At 41.2% G+C, this 15,090-nt stretch overlaps 2 protein-coding genes across 2 annotated transcripts; both read left to right on the top strand.

The window, feature by feature from the left end:
- Nucleotides 1–10,347: 10,347 nt before the first annotated feature.
- On the top strand, nt 10,348–11,295 carry K441DRAFT_598629 (uncharacterized protein; the record flags this gene model as incomplete). Its single annotated transcript, XM_067645122.1, has 4 exons — nt 10,348–10,503; nt 10,552–10,614; nt 10,662–10,949; nt 11,017–11,295. The coding sequence occupies 4 exons, from the start codon at nt 10,348–10,350 to the stop codon at nt 11,293–11,295; spliced, it is 786 nt and encodes a 261-aa protein (XP_067496093.1).
- Nucleotides 11,059–13,792, top strand: K441DRAFT_43179 (uncharacterized protein). Its single transcript, XM_067641644.1, has 2 exons — nt 11,059–11,451; nt 11,504–13,792. Exons 1-2 carry the CDS (start codon nt 11,330–11,332, stop codon nt 13,716–13,718), a joined length of 2,337 nt encoding a protein of 778 aa, XP_067496092.1. The 5' UTR covers nt 11,059–11,329; the 3' UTR covers nt 13,719–13,792.
- Nucleotides 13,793–15,090: the final 1,298 nt, after the last annotated feature.

Here is a 15,090-nt window from a genome sequence, read left to right as displayed (position 1 = left end):
ATAGTCTTACCTCTTAGCCTAGTGCCAAAATCAGATAGAGGATACCGCCGAATTTATAATCTCTCCTTCCCACTAGCATTCTTAGTTAATAACGCAATCTTAGAAGAATATGGAGCACTAGTATACACTACAGTTACCGCTATTTAGGCCTACGTTATTTCTATAGGCCGTGGATGTTTACTGCTTAAGAGAGATATTAAAGATGCGTTCTATATAGTCCCCCTATCTTATAGGGCAAGAACATTAATAGGCTTCTCCTAGGAAGGTGTCACCTACTAAGAATACTGCCTATCCTTTAGTCTTTAAACTGCGCCGTTTATATTTAACCTCTTTGCGGAAGGCCTATACTAGATACTCTATTTATAACTACCTTACGAGGTAAAATACTACCTAGACGACTTTGTCTTTATCCTTACTAACCTAAACAACCTAACGGCTGTTATCTAGACTTACATCTCTGTTACTAACTCCCTAGGTATCCCTTAAAATAGCTCTAAAGATATAGTAGGAACTACTATTAATGTTTTAGGATATACTATTAACACCGTATAAATGCAAACTTATTTATTACCATAGAAATAATTACGCGCTATTAAGAAGATCGCTACCGCACTCTAATATAGCTTATTATTGTTTCTTTAAGCCTAGTAGCTTGCGGGCTACCTTGCATAGTACGCCTATATAATTAGGCTTAGTTAATCTTACTCTAGATTCCTCTAAATCTTTATTACTGCTTAGCCGGAGACTTTGGTAAATAAGTATAAACCTAGGTAATTTAGCACCAAGTTGCGAAGTAACTTATGTGTCTAGCTCGACCTACTTACTACAAGTAATAGGGTATTATTCTTTAACAATGTTAAGCGTACCTATATTTATCTTTTTACTAACGCCTCTACCCGGTTTAGGTTTGGCAGTTTTTACTTCTTTAAGGAACTTAAATACGAGGATAACTAGCAGTAGTACACCACCAACCTCCCTTAATCTTAGGCGTTTAGTATATTACCTAAGCCCAGTTAACGAGTAGACTATATTAATTTAAAGGAGATGTATGCTATTACTTACGTATTTAATCTATAGTCTACTAACTAGCAGTATAGCGCGCTATCTATCTATACTAATAGCATAGTGGTTCACTAGGGCATTGGGAAGACTATTGTCCGTAGTATAGTAAACAAATTACTCCGTAAGATTATGCTAGCTACTATAGCTCACAATATTATAATATCTGTAAAGTAGATCCTAGGTAATTCGAATGGCTTAGCCGATATACTATCTTAATTCCAGGCCACGGCTATCTATTAGTTTTGCCTACACTAGGCCCTTAATTTATTACTACTAAAGTTAATAAGTTTTTAACTAGGTGCCGTAAACCCATCGGACTACTTATAACCGCCTATAAACTTTAAGGATAATATTAACGCGCCATCCAATCTCTACGCGCTCCTTCTCTAGCATAGCCTTACGCTAATAACGCGTAGGAACTATTCCTTAGCAGTTAACAGCTGGGAGTTATACTGCGTACTTAAAGGAGTCTCTCCCTACCCAGCTAAGCCGCGTGATTTGGGCGAATAAATCGCCTACCGCGCGTTCGGTACCTCCTAGCCATAGATAGGCAGGCTTAAGGCTGAAACCTTATAAGCCTACGTCTCCGCAATTCGCTCGCGTTACGTAGATTACGGCATCTTAATTGCGGCATTTAAGGACCCTACGGTACACTAATTACTCGCCGGAGTAGCCGCTATCTCCCCCTTAGTAAAAAAGGCTAAGCAGCCTATTACTAGGGACATTCTAGCCCAGGTAGTAATATACGGCTCCTCGCTCCCAGAGATTAACACTGACGCCGCGTTTACCCTCGCATTTGCTAGATTTCTACAGATGGGTAAGATTACGTATACTACGGCGGAGCTTAAGAACCAAACGACCTTCCTAGCAAGAAAGGCCACCCGATACGATATTACCTTTACACCTAGTAGGATGATATTCCGCCTTAAATAGAGCAAAGCTAATAAGCAACACCAGGGCGTTAATGTCGCTATTGCGGCGGTAGGTAGCCCATTATGCCTAGTCGCTACTATAACGAAGCTATTTAATAGGGACCCTTAACCCCTTAACTCCCCCCTATTTAGTTTTAATAGCAAACCCTTCGCCTCTCTAGTGGTTCGTAAGATCCTTTCCTCCCGTCTTATAGCCGCTAGGGTTAACCTAGGTAGCTACTTAAACTACTTCTTCCGCTAGGGTGCTGCCTAGTTCGCCGAAAATTTAGGGTGTTTATATTAGCAAATTTAATAACTAGGTCGGTGGTTATCGGAAGCCTTTCGCCTATATATTAAGACTAAAACCACTAACCTCCGTCGCCTTAACTCTTATTTCTAGTATAGTGTACCGCTCTTAGCGTAATAATCGCTAAAGAGTAGGTTAAGATGTTAAGAGGGCCGCTAAGGCGCTAGTAGGTCTGCAGAATATAGTAAAACGCGATAAGGTGGCAGAATATGGCAGAATTTAATAAGGTGGCAGAATATAGCAGAATTCGACAAGGTGGCAGAATATAGCAGAATTTAATAATGTGGTAGAATATGGCAGAATTCGGCAATGTGGCAGAATATGGCAGAATTTGGTAATATAGTAGAATATGGCAGAATACGGCAATGTCTTATTGGGCGCAGGTGCTTCGCTTGGGGATATCTGGTCGCTTTAGGGCAAATCCTTAGCAGATTTGAGTGCTAGGTACTAGTAAAACCGCTAAAAACTAGCCCTAGAGTGACCTTATAGCCCTACACCTCCTAATTATATAGTAAAAATTAATTATCCTCTTACGTGACTGCGATAGATAGATACTAGCGTCTATATATTGCTTGGCAGTGTCTATCTCAGCAACGCATAATACTAAGACCTTTAGCAATATTCGCGAATATCGAACGCAGTCACTACGTGGCTAATTCGCTTTTCCCACCTACCATCCCTTACACTTAGTATGCACTATATATAGATAGCGCTTTAAGGCAATTCTTTAGCAGGTGCTAGGAACTAGCAAAACCGCTAAGAACCCGCCTTAGTGCGACTACTACAGTTAGATAGTTTTGCAGCTATAGGCTTGCGGTTAGGGACATCTGGTCGCTTTAGGGCAAATCCTTAGCAGATTTAAGTGCTAGGTACTAGCAAAACCGCTAAGAACTAGCCCTAGAGTGACCTTATAGCCCTACGCCTCCTAATTATACGGTAAAAATTAATTATCCTCTTACGTGACTGCGATAGATAGATTAAGCTATATACATAAACTGTATAATAAGGTTAAGACGTTACGTAAGGAGAGAAGGTAGGGAAACGGGAAGAAAGGGTATATATTGTTAGCTTGGTTGCTTGGTTAATATATATATAAAGTAGAATAGGATTTAGGTGGTGGTCCTAGCAGAACTTAGTAGGATTTAGTGGAACTTAGCGGAATATAGTAGAATATGGCAGATTACCGTTAGATTGCCGCAAATTGCCGTCTTATGGTTAGTCTCTAGTTACTAAGTTGGTGGAAATAGGTAGACGTGTATAAGGTATTACGGGGGTGTCCTGTAATAGTACCCCCCCTTTAAACTCGAGCTTCTGCGAAATAGGGCTGTGGTAGTTCTAGATGGAGTTTATAAAAGTCTTCTGCGGCTTATATAAGTCCTATAGAGTTAATAGGTTCCTATAAGGGCTTAGTAAAGCCTTTCTATTTTATAAGATATATATATTAACGTTTCCGTTTATTATACTTAATATTATTAATTTTTTTAATAAAGTACTTGTTCTTACCATCCACTTTAACTAGTAGGGGAGGGTTTTATATCTATCTGGGTAGGGCGTCTAATACGGGAGTAGCGGGGCAGAGGACTAACGTGTGGAATATAGGGTGGATTTTAACCGTATTAGGGAGCTTTAGTTAGTAGGTATAGGAGAAGATAACCTTCTTAACCTTATAAGGGCCAGCGTTCTTCTAATTAAGCTTCTTAGCAGGTCGTTTCGTGTTTAAATTTCTTATATCTAGCCAGATAAAGTTACTAATTTGGTAGGCTAGTGCTAGGGTTTATTTCTTATTCGCTGCGGCTTTATAGACAGATTAAGCCTATATTATTTTGTTAGCAAGGAACTGTTATAGTTCCTCCATCTTCTCTATAAATTTATTTACTTCCGTAACTTATAAGGCGTAATAAGTAGGGCAAGGAACATTACTAAAGGGTTTAAAACCCATTTATGGATGCTAGCTATAGTTAGCCAGGAATAGGGAGACCTTTATAGTTTCCGAAACGGAATTATTTGTGGTAAACTTGGCGAATATAAGCCAGTTAATCTAGTTATCTTATAAGTATAACGTGTATATCCGAATATACTGTTCCATTATAGCGTTTATATGTTTTATTTAACTATTTGTTTCTAGGTAGTATACTATAAACAATAGTACTTTAATGCGGAGTTAGGTAGTTAGTTTTTTCTAAAATATAAAGATAAACTAGCTACCTCTATTAGAGATAATTGTTTTGGGGAGTCCGTAGAGTTTCTATACGTAGTTTAGGAATAGTTAGGCGACGGCAGGTGTTAATATATTAGAGTAGGTAATTAAGTGTCTTATTTTAGATAGTTAGTCTATAACTACTATAATATTTATACAGCCCTTACTTATAGGGAGATTAATAATAAAGTTAATTAAGACGTCCTTCTATCTTTAGTCCGGAATAGGCAGTGGCTTTAGAAGGCCATTGTATGTCTTATACAAAGCTTTAGCTTATCAGCAGATATAATAGCTAAAGATATACCTTTGTGTTATATTATATATATTCGGCTAGTAGTACTTTTGTTAGAGTAGCTCTAGGGTTTTTTCTTAGCCTAGGTGGCCGGCTACTAGTAGGTTATATACGTGTTTAAGGAGCTTAAGCTTAAGTTTATTGTAATTAGGGATAACTAGACGGTTTTAGTAATATAAGCGGTTTCCATAAGCTTTATATTTACTTAGAGAGATCTTCTTAGAGCGTCTAATGCTATCTTAAATTAGCTTAAGCGTCTCTTAGATAAACTCGTTATTTGGGTATTTATTAGTTATAATCTATTTAATTAATTAATTAGTTATTTTAAGGACTTATACCATAAGATCTTTAGTAGGAGGGTTAAATAGTTTAGGGCGAAGTAGGGTCTGATTTCGGTAAGAATGTACCTTTTTTAGTGCTGGCGCGTCTTGCGAGCGTTAGGTTAGGGCATTAGGCTTCTAGCCTTAAACGCCTAGGCGGTATATAATTAAGAATTGGAAATAAGATAGGTATTCTAACTAGCGGGCCTAATAGTGGCTTAGCTATTTTATAGTTATAAAGTACTATAGGTTCTTATAATCGCTAAGGACCTTAATTAGGAATCTAGCGCCTTCTAGTTTAGGTCACCATTGCTTAAAGTATCTAATAATAGCTAGTAGTTCCTTATTGTAGATCTTATAGTTATATTTAGCTAGGCTTAGTTGTTTTAAGTAGTATACTATAGGGTGTAATACTCCCTCTTTGTTATATTAAGATAGGATACCTCTAGTAACATAGTCGGATAAGTTAGCTTCTATAATACTTATTCGGTTTAGGTTAAAGTGTTAAAGTATAGGCGTAATAGTAAATATAACCTTTAGATAAGCAAAGGCCTTCTTATATTCCTTATTAAAGATAAAGGCTTTATCCTTTTAGGTTAGAGCTATAAGGGGTAAAACTAGGGCGGAGAAGTTATTAATAAACCGTTAGTAGAAATTAGTAAATCCTATAAAGGCTCTTACGTCCTTAACATTCTTAGGTTCTTACTAGTTTATAATTACTTCAATTTTCTTTAGGTCTATTTATATACCGTCTATAGAAATAAGAAGCCTAAGGTATAGGACTTCCGTCTTATAAAACTCGCATTTATCTATATCTAATTATAGACTAGCTCCGTACAGGGCTTATAAAATAAGGTTAACGTATTTCCGATATTTGGTTAGGTTATTACTGTATATTAAGATGTCGTTAATATAAGCAGTATAGAAGATGTCTAGGTAGGGGCGTAGGGTATTATTTACGTAATATTAAAACGAGCTTGGAGCATTTGTGAGGCTAAATGGCGTTATTAAGTATTTAAATAATCTATACTGAGTACGAAATATAGTAAGCCATTTATCTCCCTTTACTATATAGAGGCGGTTAAATATAGAGATAATATTAAGCTTTATATAGTAGCGAGTCTTATTTAGTTAGTTTAGCGTCTCTTATATTAACGGGATTGGATATTAATTCTTAATAGTAACGGCGTTAAGGGCTTGGTAATCTACGTAGAAGCGCAGACTGCTGCTAGGTTTCTTAACGAAGATTACTAGTACGGCTATAGGTGAAGAGCTTGCTTTAATAAATCCTTTACTTAGATTCTCGTCCAGATACTTTCGTAGCACTTAGAGTTTGTTTTAGGATATTCTATATAGGGGTCTAAATCTAGGCTGCTTTCCTTTTTTAAGTACAATCTTATAGTTATATAGTTGGTATTCTAGTAGCTTATCGGCTTCCTTTTATAAGAATGCGTCTAAGCGGTAATAGTACTCTGCTGGTACCTTTATAATAGGGTTAGTATGCTTCTTTAGTACTAAGGCTTTCTTAATATCAGCTATCGTAACAGCGAAAATTGTATGTTTAGGCTTTTTAGCAAGCTGAGCTAGCGGAGTAGCTCTAATTATGCGGATATCTAGGGTATTAAGCTCTCTTAGATTATCTATAGTCTCTTATATAGTTTCTTATTTAGGTTTAGGTTTAGTGTTAGGTATAGAGTTAGTGTTAGATTTAGGTTTGGGTTCTTTAAGTATTCTTTTTATTATAGGGTACTAGTTCTTCTAGTACTCCTATATACTAAGCTTAAGCTTCTACTTAGTTTAGGGTGGTGTAGTAGTTAGGGTTAGTTTATGGGGTTCGGTGGGATTTCTAGATCTTTAGTGGATATTAGCGGAAATCTTATATTGGTGAAATTCGGTGGAATTCTTAGGTTGGTAGAATCTGGTGGATTCCTTAGGCGCGGGGTAGACATTGGTGGAAATCTTAGGCTAGTAGATCTTAGTAGATTTCCTAGGTTTTAGTTTAGGGTCAGGGTAGTAAGTTATAAGGCACTTCTGCTTATAATAGGAGGCGGTAAATAGAAGCTTAAGGTTATCCTAGTTAATAGTCACCTTATATAGCTTTATCTAAGGTTGTCTAAGGATTACTAGGTAACCTAAGGTGGTAATAAAAAGCTTAATTAGTTCTTTATAGTTTAGGTATTAGAGTCTTAGGGCTATTACGTAGGTAATATAGCCTAAGATAGTGCGTTTACCGTTAAATCTAAATACATTAATATACTAGTTAAGGGGGGTTAGGGTAAAACTATTATCTTATATAAAGATTTTATTAATAAATCCTATACCGCTAGCTCCTATATTAATTAGGATTTAAGTATTAGCCTATTAACCATTCTGCTAAAGACGGCAGTTAATAGTTATACTACGGTCCTAAGAGTTAGAGTTTGTGACGTTAAATGCGTTTAACGAGATCCTAAGGCAGAGCCATCCCGGAGAGTGACTTAGCTTTAGGACCTTTTTTTTGGAGGTAATTAGGGCGGGGTTCTTATAGAGCGTTAGTTGGAGCTTCGTCCTTATAAATAGTGCTTACTAGACGTGGGGCTAGAACTAGATAAAGATTAGGGATAGTAACCGGAAGATTAATGCGGTAAACAGCTATTAGTATTAGCCGTTTGTAGATTATTTTAGTACGTAGGTAGGGGGACGAGGTAGTATTTTAAGATATAATCCTTCCTTCTACATTTAAAGCAGAGGCCTAGCTTAAGGCGTCGTTCTCGTTTAGAGGACCCTAGTAGGGCGTAATTTAGGATTTTAGTGTTAATATCTATGGCGTTAGGGTGCTTAGGCTAAGATGATAACTTAGTAGACATTTGCGGGGTTATTATATTATATTAGGGGGTAGGCTTTAGTATTAGGCGTAGTATATCGTTATACCATTTATTAATAATATTTACGCAGGCATTAAGGGCTCCTAGTAGGTCTACGCCTATTAGGGAGGTTTTTAGTTTAGAGCTTAAGGATTTAATAAGGCTGTTAATCAGTATAAAGTCGTTCCAGCCTATTTCCTTTATGTAACGGTTAAATTTAGAGAAGTATACTAGAAAGCTTTTTATTCCTTAAGTTATATAGTTTATCTTTTTCTAAGTAGTAGCTTAGCGGTTTAGGTTACTATACGTGGCTTTAAGAAGTACAACTAGACTTGGTACTAAGTTTAGTTAAAGGGGTTTAATAAGGTTAGCTGCGTCTCCTCCTAGTTAACTTAGGGCGTAGTAGAGTTAGTTAGCTTTGGTTAGGTAGCGGTTAGTATTACTAATTAGCTTATTTTTAAGCTAGCTTAGAAATAATTGGAGTTCTTATTATTTACTAGTGAATATTAGAGGGTCTAATAGTCGTTTAGATTATTATAGTATAGTAGTCGGTTCGGGGTAAGTAACTACTGTGGGTTTGGGACTCGCGTTCCACGTATTTATTTCCAAAGACGGCGTTCGGTCTTAAGGTCCTAGCGTAGGTATTTTAAGGGTACGGACTTCTTCTTAGAGGTCCTTAATTAATTATTAGTATCGTGCTTCTTATTCAGCTTGTTATTAATTTAAAGTGGCTTAGTTCTGTATAAGGGCGTCTATAAAAGACTTCTATATTTCTACTAATTATTCTTAGAGTGTGGATATAATACTAGTGGTTATTATAGGGGCTTCGGGTTTGGTCTACATTTTAATAGTAGTATAGGTGGTTAACGTAATATAGTATTACAAAGTAAGTATAAGCGGCGATAATATATAGTAAAGTAGATACTATTAAGCTATATATATAAACTATGTAATAAGGTTAAGACGTTGCGTAAGGAGAGAAGGCAGGGAAATGGGAAGAAAGGGTATATATTGTTAGCTTAGTTACTTAGTTAATACGTATATGGAGCAGAATAGGATTTAGGTGGTGGTCCTAGCAGAACTTGGCAGGATTTAGTAGAACTTGGCGGAATATGGCAGAATATAGCAGATTGCCGTCAGATTGCCGCAAATTGCCGTCTCGTGGTTAGTCTCTAGTTACTAAGTCGGTAGAAACAGGTGGACGTGTATAAGGTGTTACGGGGGTGTCCCGTGACATCCGTACTATATACGCTTCTCCTTATTATAGCTATATAAAGGCGTTACTGCTACTATCTTATAGCGACTCTAATTTGTCTTCTGGTTATATATTTAGAGGGTTTATATAGTTATACATATACTGTAGTGCTGCAGCTAGGCGTTAAATGGTGCCCTACGTATTAGGTTATTATTGCTTTATATAGCAGCTAGCTAGCCCTTTAAAATTATATAATAGCCCTAGCCACTACGGTACTTACTAGGCCTATAGTTGGCCTCCTTACCCTTTATACTACGCAGCTAGAGCATATTCTTACATATATTGTAGTAGCCTCTAAAGTTAATTATCTTTATAACATCTTTAATGCTCTCTCCCGGCGCTTTAAGGTTATATGCGGTGTAAAAACGCGTGTAAGTGTAGGTAGAGAACTCTTTACGGTTCGTCTTGCGATTAGGAGGCGTTGTAGGCATTATTTTGGTAGTAAATTAATGAAATTATGATAATTTTGGTCTATCTAGGTGGTGCACGGAGTATTGGTGCCTTGATGCCTGAGGGACAATCACAAGCTTCGCCTACTGTGGCTTTATGGTCATGTCGCTGCTGTTCACCGCAATATCCAAGCGTCAATGAGGCGCTAGCACCCTTGCCGCCGAGCAACCGCACTGACCAGAAGTTTTAACACTAAGCTCTAGACGGTATAGAGCCTCTATATTGGCTTATGAGGCGTGCATATACGAAAAGTCTATGAATTCTTGCCGAAGGGATGGGGGGGAAACCACTAATTCCAAAAGGAATGGGAAATCTCTTTTCGCGAGGTCTTCCGTACCAGCTGTCTTAAAACCCCCGCTTCTGGCTGCCGGCCCCCCAAGGCTGTCTCCAGCTGAGCGAACAATTCACTCACGCCTTTGCTTGTTTATAGAGCATACAATCTTTGGCTAAAAGATGGTGAGTTGGTGTTCCCAGACTACGCGTCTAACCCGAACTGATGGCCTCCTCGCAGTCAGCCGATCTGTCCCAAGTTTACCCCCAGCCCGATTCAAATTCAGCGCGGGGAATTGCACCCCGAGTCGAGTGCGTTACCACCATCAACCCAAGAAAACCTAGCTCATTAGTTGGACAGCATTGTGTTCGTCCATGGGCTCAACCCTTTGGGCATAGATGGTCACTCCGAGAACACTTGGCAATGCTCCAATGGAATCATGTGGCCACGGGATCTCCTGCCTCAAAAGATACCGTATAGTCGAGTTTTCCTCTTCAAATATAACTCCAATGTTGCCTTTGATGTCTCGGAGGCAGGAATTCGGGAGCACGCGAATGCTCTACTGGATCACCTCCAAGGATACCGAGAAGACAGCGTACGGTAGAGCATTACACGTTAAGACGATCGTCTAATTGCACTTTAGGAGACAACAACCATTCCTATCATTTTTGTGGGTCATAGTCTTGGTGGTCTTGTCATCAAGCAGGTGAGATTTTACAGTAGCTATAGAGGCTCACAGGCTGATATACACAGGCTCTGGTTCTCGCTAAGCAAAACGATAAGGTCTATGGAGATATCCGCAAGAACACCCGAGCTTTAGTCTTCTTTGCTACTCCTCACAAGGGAGGAAATGGGGCGAGCCTCGGTGATAGAGCCGCAAGTGTTGTGGCCTTCTTTACAGGAAATCTCCGCAACGATATGCTCAAGTTATTGAACCAAAGCTCAAAGCATCTGGCCAACCTGACAGTAGATTTCTCGCATCAATACGAGGATTATCAGTTCCTGACGGTCTCGGAAACTCTTGGCTTGGTAAAAGCCCCTGTTAGAACGGTGAGCTGTCCAGTGGACGCGCTATCAGGGTAGAAGGAGACTAATGCATTATGTTAAGATTATAGTGGACGCAAGCTCGGCTGTGATAGGATTGCCAGGTCATAGAGAACACGTTCTCCAGCTGAACAGAGATCACAGGCAAATATGCAAGTTTGAGGGCAATTCAAATTCAGACTTCAAGTTAGTTGCCCGCCATCTTAAGAGGCTTGCGGACGCGGCAGTTGAGAACAGCCCAAATCAAGGCCGAATCCAAGAAGACCCCGAGCAGCGTCCCATTGTTGCGGAGCCTGTAGGTTTTGAGCTCCGCGCGTCTCTTGGTAGCCAAACTGATCCTTAAGGGTGCTACGCCACCACGCGCAGTGCCGTTGTCCATGTTGGGTTCGTCTCCTCAGCCCTTTTTCGTGGGACAATCTGGAATGCTTCGCGAATTGGAAGCCTTCATGGACAGCACAAAGCCAGATTGTTTAGTAATTACAGGGCCTGCCGGAGCCGGGTAACTATTGTTGCCCCAAGCAGTTGTCGACGGTGCGCTAACTTCGGTTCAGAAAATCTGCTACTGTGCGAAAGTTTGCGTATGGCCAGCAAGGCCGTTACAGCATCTTCTGGTTCTCAGCTGAAACCCCAGAGACCATACATACTGGTATTAAGGAAGCTACGCTCAAGATATCGAACCAAGCAAGCTCAGGCCGCACAAGCGGTAATGCAACGTCATTCAAGGACTGGCTCGCAAAGCAGCATGTGCCATGGCTCATAGTGTTTGACAATGCCTGCGACGGCCTCGATATCAGAGGCCTTTACCCCACCCACAAAGGCAAGGTGATTATTACCAGCCGACACACAGCTCTGAGGATCAGCGCAGATTTCATCACGAAGGAAATTGCTCCACTTTCCATATCAGAAGCTGAATCCCTGTTTAGAGAAACGTGGGAGCGACGGCGACGTAGCAAGCAGCAGTCTCATGCTACTTCATGGCCTTCCAGCTCAGCCCTAACAATGCTGCATGGCCGCCCACTGGCTATTGTGCTGGCAGCATCCCACTTGGCCTGGACTTGCACGAACTGGGGTTCAACCTTGAACGAGCTCAACACTCTGGTGGAGGAGACCGCACCGGATGCAGCAAATTTGGATGAGTTGATTTGGAAATGGGTCTGGCTTGTTGTGCGAGAACTAAATCCCCCGGAAATAGACCTTCTCGCCATCCTAACCGCTCTGGATTCCACTTGTGTTCCAAAGGATCTGCTGGATTCTATCCCCTACGAACCTTTACTGCCCCGAATGACAAAGTTGGAGATGATACAGATTCGTACAGACCATGAACAGCAGTATTTACACATTCCTTTGGCAATCCGGGATTGTTCGCACCGATATCTGGAAATGCAGCCGGATGCCTTCCAGCAAGATATCCTGCAACAAGCGGTAACACTTCTGGACACAGTTCTCTGCTCCTTTAATGATCCATGCTCATTACCGTCAAGAGGATTCGAGACAGCGCTGCCTCATGTTCGAAAGCTGTGCCTTCTTATGGCAAGGTCCTTGTTGCCACTTGAAGTAGCCACGGTCAATCATCTCCGAATGCTCTCCGCCCATGCGCTTAGCAAAGCTTGCTCCATATTGGCCAAGCGTTGCCACAAACAGTTCTGGAGGACCTGGCTTTTGAGCAATGGCTTTGACTCTCCGGAATGGAGTGCTACAGAGGAGGATGGATCCGAGTTCATCGATCCAGTTGTCTTACCTTCATGGACCTCGGCGGAACAAAACAGTATCTCAGAACAAGGCCAGCGTCTTCAACCCGCTGTGCTCGGCCCCCTTTGCTCATTCTTTATTGATGATCTAGAGAAATGTCTTATGCTGGGTGCCATTGGGAACTGCTGGCATGGCATACGAGAGGATGTATTCGACTTCGTCCGGCAGCTTCCCAATGCGCCTCAAAACAGCTCTCGACTAGAAGCAATTAATGATGCAATTGAGAAAGGCGCAACCCATGGGTTGATGGTTGCAACAAAGGAAACCATTCAAAATGAGAAAATGCGTCAGCAATTCCTGGAAGTTGGTAAACGCCACACCAACCGCATTGTCAGCATGATCACGGTCAGTCTTGAAGATTATTATAACCAGGGCGAATTCGACGAGGACCGGCTCAAGTCTGTGATTACTATCTCTTTAGAATCTTATTCTCTGCTGGCCTTTCAAATGACGAGCCGGGGTTTTGCCGATCTATTTCGAAACTCAATCAGCGGAATACTATGCAGCGCTCTTGAGGCACACTTTCCGAGGGGTAGTGTACCCGAGCTCCAATGTTTCGAGAGGAGCGCCTCTTTCATCATGAGTGCGTGCTCGAAAAGCGCGCTTGAGGAGCGCTCACGGAAGATTGCAAAGGGCTACTGGGAAGTCATTGAAGCAATGTCATTCTCCATTGCGTCCGATGTCATCATACATTGCGGCCGCACGCTTATACCTCAAATTCACCCATTGTCTTCTGAAGACAGTTCTGCCGGCCAGTCATATTTGGTAGAAAACCTGCTGAACAAGGCGATTGAGCTCACCCGTGAGGGAATCATTGGGCTGGAGCACAAACGGACACCACTATGGAGATCTTCACTTCGGCAAGCAGCGTTCTGGTGTGAACAGGCTCAGCAATGCTCGAATGCTTGGGGAACGATTCATATTGAGCGGAATTTTCGTAACCAGGACCGGTGGGAAGAAAATTGCATTTTTCTAGAGCTTGATGCCACCAGCCAACCAGTGGACTGGCTTATTTAATGTTGAAGCATTAGAGCATCCCTCACATTGGGCCAGCGTTGCCAATGATTCGGGGCTTGCGCCGGGTACGAAGGAGGATTGTATAACTTAATGATATCATCGATAACAGAGAGGCCTTCGAAGTGGGTATCAGTGACGCCAGTGCAATTAGGAGCATGCGCTCCTACTGTTAGCCGATGGCTCCTTGTTGACTTTCATTTGAAGTTCGTACATTGGTTTAAGACCTGATTTCATGGCGGGATCTTTTCCGGGAAAAGATAACGTATAAGTGCTTGTCAGAACTTGGTTCAGCCCGTAGAAATAGTTAGCTCCGCTCATCAGCGAGCGAAGCGGTCCTGGACAGCGAATCCAATATCACGAGTACACGTAGATAAAAACGTCATTGACTATAGAGGAAAGCCAAGAACGCGCGGATAGCAAAGGTCAATTAGCTTGGGCGGCAACCCACTTCTTGGCGGCGGTCAGCTCGGAGAGGAAACATCGCCTAGAGATAAGGCCCCCGGTTGCAGTCGGGAGCTTTTTTAGAGAGATTAGTAAAGGTTACCTAGCTAAAAGCTCGGCCTATGTGTCCGATACCGCTGATCGTGTTAAGTAAAAGGGGTTGAGCTTACTACTAGGTAAGCTTACCAAAATAAAATAAATAAACTTGTATTTAATAAGCGATGTTTTTCTTATCTAATTTTATAATATAGGTAACTGTAAGGGGCCTCTGGGATTGTGGAGACTATATACTACGGGCACGTGCCTCTAGTACGTAACCGGCGACCATCTAAGGGGCGTCTGGGGGTTATCCTAAGGGCAACCTAAGGTGTCTGCAATAATATCCCTTACATTGCCCCCCTTCTTACGGTTAGCCCCTAATCGCTATTACCTTACGGAGGCAGCGGCCAAAAGTTCCTGGCCCCCCTGTATGCGCTAGCCTTTGGTGGCTTAGTGTGGCGTAAGCGATTCTTGGCGCGCACCGCGGGGTCACGGCCTATGCAGCTCTCTTAACCCGCTGATACGGGTCCTACGTTATCGATAAGAATCTGGCCAATAGGAAGCTCTTGTTCGAGCCTTCGTGATAAGGGCTGCAGTGACCTGAGGTTCTTTGAATATGTGATTTCTGTCTATATATCTATCTGTAGAGCTAGTCCTTAGTATTAAGCCTAGCTAGATATTCGCTCTAATAGGGCCCTCTTATATAGAGTAGAATTTCGCATATAGAATAGCCCTAATAGGTTCTAACTGACCTCGTACGTCGCTTCTAGCCTATACTGTCCTCTTTACGCTTTCTTATAGTGTTAACTAATAGGTCTATAAGAGGCTTCTAAGCGCCTATATATAGTATAGCAGTTATACGCCTAGCCTTAATATAGGCTAAGTAGAAGGC

The sequence above is a fragment of the Cenococcum geophilum genome (genome assembly GCF_001692895.1).
Source record: "Cenococcum geophilum 1.58 unplaced genomic scaffold K441scaffold_121, whole genome shotgun sequence".
Classification (NCBI taxonomy): Eukaryota; Fungi; Ascomycota; class Dothideomycetes; order Gloniales; family Gloniaceae; genus Cenococcum; species Cenococcum geophilum.
The sequence above is the reverse complement of the archived record's forward strand: the minus strand, read 5'-3'. Positions and strand labels throughout refer to the sequence as shown.